The sequence below is a fragment of the Rutidosis leptorrhynchoides genome, chromosome 9 (assembly GCF_046630445.1).
Source record: "Rutidosis leptorrhynchoides isolate AG116_Rl617_1_P2 chromosome 9, CSIRO_AGI_Rlap_v1, whole genome shotgun sequence".
NCBI lineage: Eukaryota > Viridiplantae > Streptophyta > Magnoliopsida > Asterales > Asteraceae > Rutidosis > Rutidosis leptorrhynchoides.
In genome coordinates this window covers 291,157,626-291,164,188 of record NC_092341.1, presented here as the reverse complement: position 1 = coordinate 291,164,188, position 6,563 = coordinate 291,157,626, and the positions used below count along the sequence as shown (strand labels likewise).

General features: G+C 32.9%; 1 protein-coding gene across 1 annotated transcript; it reads right to left on the bottom strand.

The window, feature by feature from the left end:
* Nucleotides 1-525: 525 nt before the first annotated feature.
* Nucleotides 526-1,140, bottom strand: LOC139868861 (uncharacterized). The gene has a single exon (XM_071857201.1). The coding sequence runs from the start codon at nt 1,138-1,140 to the stop codon at nt 526-528; it is 615 nt and encodes a 204-aa protein (XP_071713302.1).
* Nucleotides 1,141-6,563: the final 5,423 nt, after the last annotated feature.

The window sequence follows — 6,563 nt, the reverse complement described above, 5'->3', positions numbered from 1 at the left end:
ATCCACCCACTCGCTGCCTGCAAATCGGTGGTGGAAGAAAAAAAGAAGTCTGGAAACTAAGTTAAACGGGACGGAGGAAGTTGGTAGAGAGGAAGGAGACGAGGAGCAAGGTAAAATAGAGAAAGAGGAAGACAAAGGGATGACAACCGGACAACTGGCGGTTGCCGGTGGCCGGAAAAACCATCGGGGAGAGATCCTGTTTGATAAATTGAAATGTGTGCATGGAGAAAATGGATGGAGGAGAGAGGGATTGCAAAACCAGTTTTAACTTGCACAGTGAAGAGGGTTGATAACTGCTGGTGTTACTTTAAATTGAACCATAGTCTCTTGTAAATGTTGCTGGAGAAGTCATTTGAAAAAGAAAAATAAATGTTGCTGGGTAATCAGGTTGTACATAGCAGTAAGTTCAAGTTCATCCCTCTTGATTAGATACTTTTGCTAATATCCTTTTACCAAGTAGTTATTTGTCAAATCGTTTTGGTTATTATAGGGTTTATCAGATTGCAAACAAATAAAATGGAACTTCTAAACATCTTTAGTCACGCTAAACAACTTTAGACATATCATTGATGTTGCAAGTTGAGTCATTTGATTGTCTGCAGATGCATTTGTGTATGTTTCATACAAATGAGGTACACAATCATGAAAGGGAAACACAAATGTTTTCTGCATTTGGATCAGTAGCATTTGGATCTTATCATTTGATGATCCATATTTCTGCAGTACAAGCAAATTATCTGATAAATTCAATCTGGTTAATGCCCACCATGATCTCTCAATAACCTTTATCAGTTTTTCATCAGTACCCAATAGTTCCCTTACACAATTCACATTACTAACTAAGCTAGCGCAAGATGTAATTGTACTTTCTATAATTAGTTTCTCTAAAATCGACCCAGATAAGCCTAGTTCTTTAAAAACCCTAAATTTGGGTCGCAGGGTTTTATCAACATGTGAGGTCAAGAGTTTAGGGGAACAAGATACAATTTTTCTAATTTGGGTATTATCAAGATCACATTTTTTGAAGAAATCAATAATTGATTTAGGTTTTTGAGTGGATTTAAGGTGACTTACTTTTGATGTAACGGTAGATGCTTGTTCTTTTGAAAACCCTAGATAATTAATGAGGTAATCCACCATGAAATGGGGCTTTGTAATTGGGTTACTTTGGGTCGATTTTGTGGAGTAGTGTAGGTGAATAACAAGAGATTGCAGAGTGATACCATGGTTGTTGCTTCATTTGAATCGCATAATCCACATACTTAGACCATTCGTAATGGTGAGCGGTGTCACTTTTGGTGTCACTTGCCTTTTTGCACTTTTTTGATTAGTAGGGTGTTACTTTTCTGAGTGGAGTAGTGGTGGTTTTTTTTTTGTGTTACTTTTATTGAAATGCTGAGGTGATATTTTATTTTTCTTTTTCCTGTTTTATTTAATTGTATTTATATTATTATATGATTATATTTATATTTTAAAAATATTTTTAAACTCTAACGGCTATATTATTAACCGTTTTTTTCATCAAAAAAAGGCTAGTTTTTACCTCTATATATACAACCACTCTTCTCAAATCATAAACACACACTTCATCTCTTCTAAAACTCTCAAACCATAAAAGACACACTTCGAAATGAGTCCGTTGAATGTTGTTGTTAAAGTTCATTACGGAGGTGAGTTTGGATTATGAGGCACTTTTACCAACATGGCCCAATCTGGGTATATATCATCGCCTAGGTAATACCCTCTTTCGTAGTGACGCCCGTTGACATCAAATGGTGAAGGTGGAGCCATTCCATCTTTTATAGAGTTGAAAATTGGTGAGGCATTTAGAACGTTAATATCATTGTTCGAACCTACCATACCAAAGAATGCATGCCATATCCACAAATCTTGTGAGGCGACTGCTTCAAGCATTACAGAAGGCCCTTTTTGATCACCTCTTGTGTATTGCCCTTGCCAACCAACAGGACAATTCTTCCACTCCCAATGCATACAATCTATACTACCAAGCATACCCGGTAAACCATGTTTTTGTTCGTGAAAATTATAAAGTCTAGCGATATCTTCGGCAGTGGGTTTTCGCAAATATTCTCTAGCAAACAAATGAAATACACATTTGCAGAAATAATCTAAACATAAAGCGGCCGTTTTCTCACCTATTTTTATGTATTCGTCAAACAAATCGGGTGTAGTTCCATACACCATATGACGTATGGCCGCTGTACACTTTTGAAGAATCGTCAAACTTTGACGACCTGTTGCATCAGGACGTTCCCGAAAAAATAAAAAATATTCAGGAATATTGGTACTATTAAAATCAGATATACCTTCGACAATTCGGAGAAATAACTGACGACTCATTCGATAACGTCTCTTAAATTTTTTTTCGAGATACATTGGTGTCTCCGAAAAATAATCATTGTATAACCTTAAAGCAGCATCTTCACAATCCCTAGCAATATAAATTCGGCTTCGAGGGAATCGCGAACTGCTTGCTTCTCCATCGACTTCTTCTTCCGTTATACTATTAATAAAACTAACAATTTTTCTTCATCGGAATCATCATCAAGAAACTCGAGCATCTTGTAAGTATCTTTCATTGTGAAAAAAATAAAATGGTTGTTTGTATGTTATTTGATTAAAAGAATAGAAGTAGGATTGTTGATGTTTGTTTGTTAAAAAGAAATGTAATATATATATATATATATATATATATATATATATATATATATATATATATATATATTAAAAAAAAATTACTGAATTTTTTATTTTTTTAATAGCCAACGGCTAATTGAAACAGTCCAACCAGAGCATGCCACGTGTCAGCAACGTCCGTTGCTTGACTCGTTTCTTCGACACAAACGCCAGAATGACGCGGTGAAGTGATCCCGGGTTACGGCCGAACTTGGCGTTTCTTCATGCCAAGTGTGAAAGTGACGGGGTCACTTAGGACTAGGGATGGCATCGGGTCGGGTTTGGTTCGGGTTTAGGTAATCCCGGACCCGAACCCGATTAAGAAACCCCGCCCCAAACCCGGCCTGAAACCCTTCGGGTCCCCATTTACTTACATACTATCGGGTTTCGGGTTTCCCCACGGGTAAACGGGTATACCCGATTAGTCATTCTGTATCTATTTTTCAATAAGTTACCAAATCAAATATCGAAAAATAACTTAACTACTTTATGTTTAAAGTATTATAAAATATCACATACAAAATGTTGATTAAAAAGTTTCTAAAATACCCAAATACACAAAGTATATAAAATATCACATCTCGAAAACTTGTTGTATATGATTATGTTGAATAAAATTATACTCGTTTTCAAAACAAATAAGAGAAATCTTTCATACATTAACAATATAATACTAATACTAAAATTTTTCATAAAAATTATTATTAAAATTCCTCGGGTCGGGTATACGGGTATGCGGGTCGGGTATACGAGTCGGGTATACGGGTTTGTATCCAAAACCATACCCGAATCCGAACCCGGAATTTTTTTTTATAACCATCCCCATACCCGGCCCATGACCCGATGGACTCGGGTCAGACTCGGCCCAATTATAACGGGTTTCGGGTTTCTCCATTGGGTACGGGTCATTTTGCCATCCCTACTTAGGACCCGTTATGAATGGTCTATAGACTGAAACCATGAAATTACGCTGAGGAGAGGAACAAAGGGGAATGGTTCGTACAATTCTTGCTAATTCCCCATGACTAAAAAGATTATTTAGTAGTACTTTTAAAGATACACAAATGTTTGTTTTATGTACTCCGTATGTTGTAAAAAATTAAAATATAAGTTGTTTTAAGTCTATCTTTCTGACTTTTTAAGATTAACTAGTTAAAGACCCGCGATTTCGCGAGTTTTATGAAACGGCGATATTTTAAGACAATCTTCAACCATGATAACACAAATAAACAATATAACATTCCAAAGGTTCAAATGTGTAAGATACTACTACTTATTATTGAAGTCAAGCCTTTTGTCACTTCTTTGCTTTCGAGCACCCGCTCTCTCATTATTGACTTAAACTTGTAGTTAAAGACCCGCGGTTTCACCATTTAAGCTATAAAATTAAATATATAAATTAAAAACTATTATTATGTCTAGATGAACATTAAATCAAATGTTTTATAGGGGCTTGAAATTTTTAAAGTTTCAAAATGTACTAACGAACTATTATTAAGTCTATAATGAACATTAAACCATATAATTTATAGGGGATTCAAATTTTTAAAGTTTCAAAATGTACTAACGAATAAATAAAAAAAATATTTTTTGATTCAAATTAAATAAATCATCTCCGATATCGTGATGCAGTTTTAGGCGATTGAATTAGGAATTGTGGATGGTTATCTCAGATATTCGTTGTATTTTTCCACATATTCGACAATGTAGTTATTCTTGTTAGATGATCATGATTTGTGAATAATATCACAACTCTTTATCTTGTTGTTAGTAGTTTGTGCATCCTTGAGAAAATCTTCTGTCGTATTTCGTCAGCTTATAATGAGTTGAAACATTATATTTGTAATAAAATGCATAATATTGTAATATTTTTTAATTATTTTGAAGATGTATGAAGTTTATGATTTAGTATACCTCATCCATAAAGTTGTGCATAATTGTAAGTTTTTCAACTAAAAATGACATAGAATTGTAATAACTTGACATTGCCACTTCGTTTCCTTTGATCACAAAATATTTCCCTGTTAAATTATTTGATATTGTGGCTTCTAAATTTCTAAATTTTGTACTAAGTGTAATCTGTTCGTTCGTAATTAATTTCAGATGTTAAAGATTTTATTTTTTCAAGTTGAGGTCCAAAAACTTTGATATGATTGTTGATTAACTGTCACAATCAAGATTAAGTTAATGTATGTTAATCTCGAAATTGAAATATGAAAAAGTAATTAATATAAAACCAATAATAATAAATAAGGTAAAGAAATAGTTTCGTGTACTTGCCTGTAGCCAAGGTTGGAGATTTCGGATCTAGGAGAGATCTCGTTTAGACTTTTTTAGGGAGATCTCGGCATCTCGGAATAATCTCGGGGAGATCTCGGACGTTGACTTACGTTGACTTTATAGTTTTTTTAAATAAAAATATACATAAAAACATAGATATATGTATATTTATATACGTTTTTACGAGATTTTAGAAAAATATCCAAGAAATGAGCGAGAAAATCTTTAGAAATTACGAATTTTACAAGAAAATCTTACAGATTAGCAAGAAAATCGGAGAAATCGTGGCTTTGACTAAGTTTGACCTCGTGACCAAGAAATCTCGGGAGATGAACATCTCGTCTCGGTTGCCTTCTAAAAACGAGATCTCGGGGGAGATCTCGAGAGATTTACAACACTGCCTGTAGCATATCAGTTGGACGTAATCCACCAATCCATATTATACACCGCTGAGTAGGACATGTCCAAGTACCATAAGTAATACTAAAGACATCAAATTTAGTAGTAAATTTTTTCATATTAAGTAAGTTATAGTTTTCGATAATCGGTATAATGTCGTCTTCAATGAATTTTCCAATCAATCTTCTACATAGTTGTAATATACGTTGGAGATGTTCAGCAAACCAATCACTATATTTTTTGCTAAATTAAATCGGATCTTTATGAAATATTTAAACAAAAACTTATAAGGTATACATAGTATTTTTTTTCTTTCTAAAAGATCGAAGTATATAAATTATATTAAATTAAGATGTACCATGATTGAGGTCTTGGTTCCTGGCAATCTGTAAATGTGATATAATACTTTTGCAATGTAATTGTAAATGCATTGAGAATTGAAAGTCATAAATTCGTATATTTTCTATTTTTTTGGTGAACATGTATTAAAAAGTATCTTTTGTAGTAGTTCAATTTTTTGTTTTATTTCCCTATTCAGTTGTATAACGTTTTTTCCCATCTTAGTGAAGTACGTCTACAATAAAAAAATATATAATTGTACGTTAATTATAACAGTTTGAAATTAACAATTACTATTGTCATTCTAATAATTGAAACCTGTTCTTTTTTTCTTTTTTTTTTTTTTTGCGGTGTTTCAAACTGCTTTTCTATTCTTTGCTTTTTTCTTTTCTTTCTGCAAATTTACAAAAAAAAAAAAAAAAATAGCATGTTACTTATATTTGACTCATGTAAATGTAGTTAGAATAGTTTATTTCAATTTTTGTAATCTCATACTTTATAACCTAAATCCTAAACCCTAAACCATATACACTAAACTCTAGGCCTTAAACCCTGTATCTAAACCCTAAACCAACCCTAAATTCTAAACCACCAACCCTTTATCCTACACAATAAACCCTAAACTCAGAATTCTAAACCCTAAACCCTAAATTTTAAATTCTGAAATCTAAACCCTAAACCATATACACTAAACCCTATACACTAAACCCTAAACTTTAAATTCTCTACACTAAACCCTAAACCCTATATCTATACTTTAAACCATAAATTGTAAAAACTAAACCCTAAGCCCTAAGTCATATACCCTAAATCCTAAGTCCTAAATCCTATACCATAAACTATAAATT

Bases quoted from the DNA above. Each gene is read 5' to 3' on its own strand.
- LOC139868861 (XM_071857201.1), bottom strand. From the start codon at position 1,140: ATGGTGGATTACCTCATTAATTATCTAGGGTTTTCAAAAGAACAAGCA.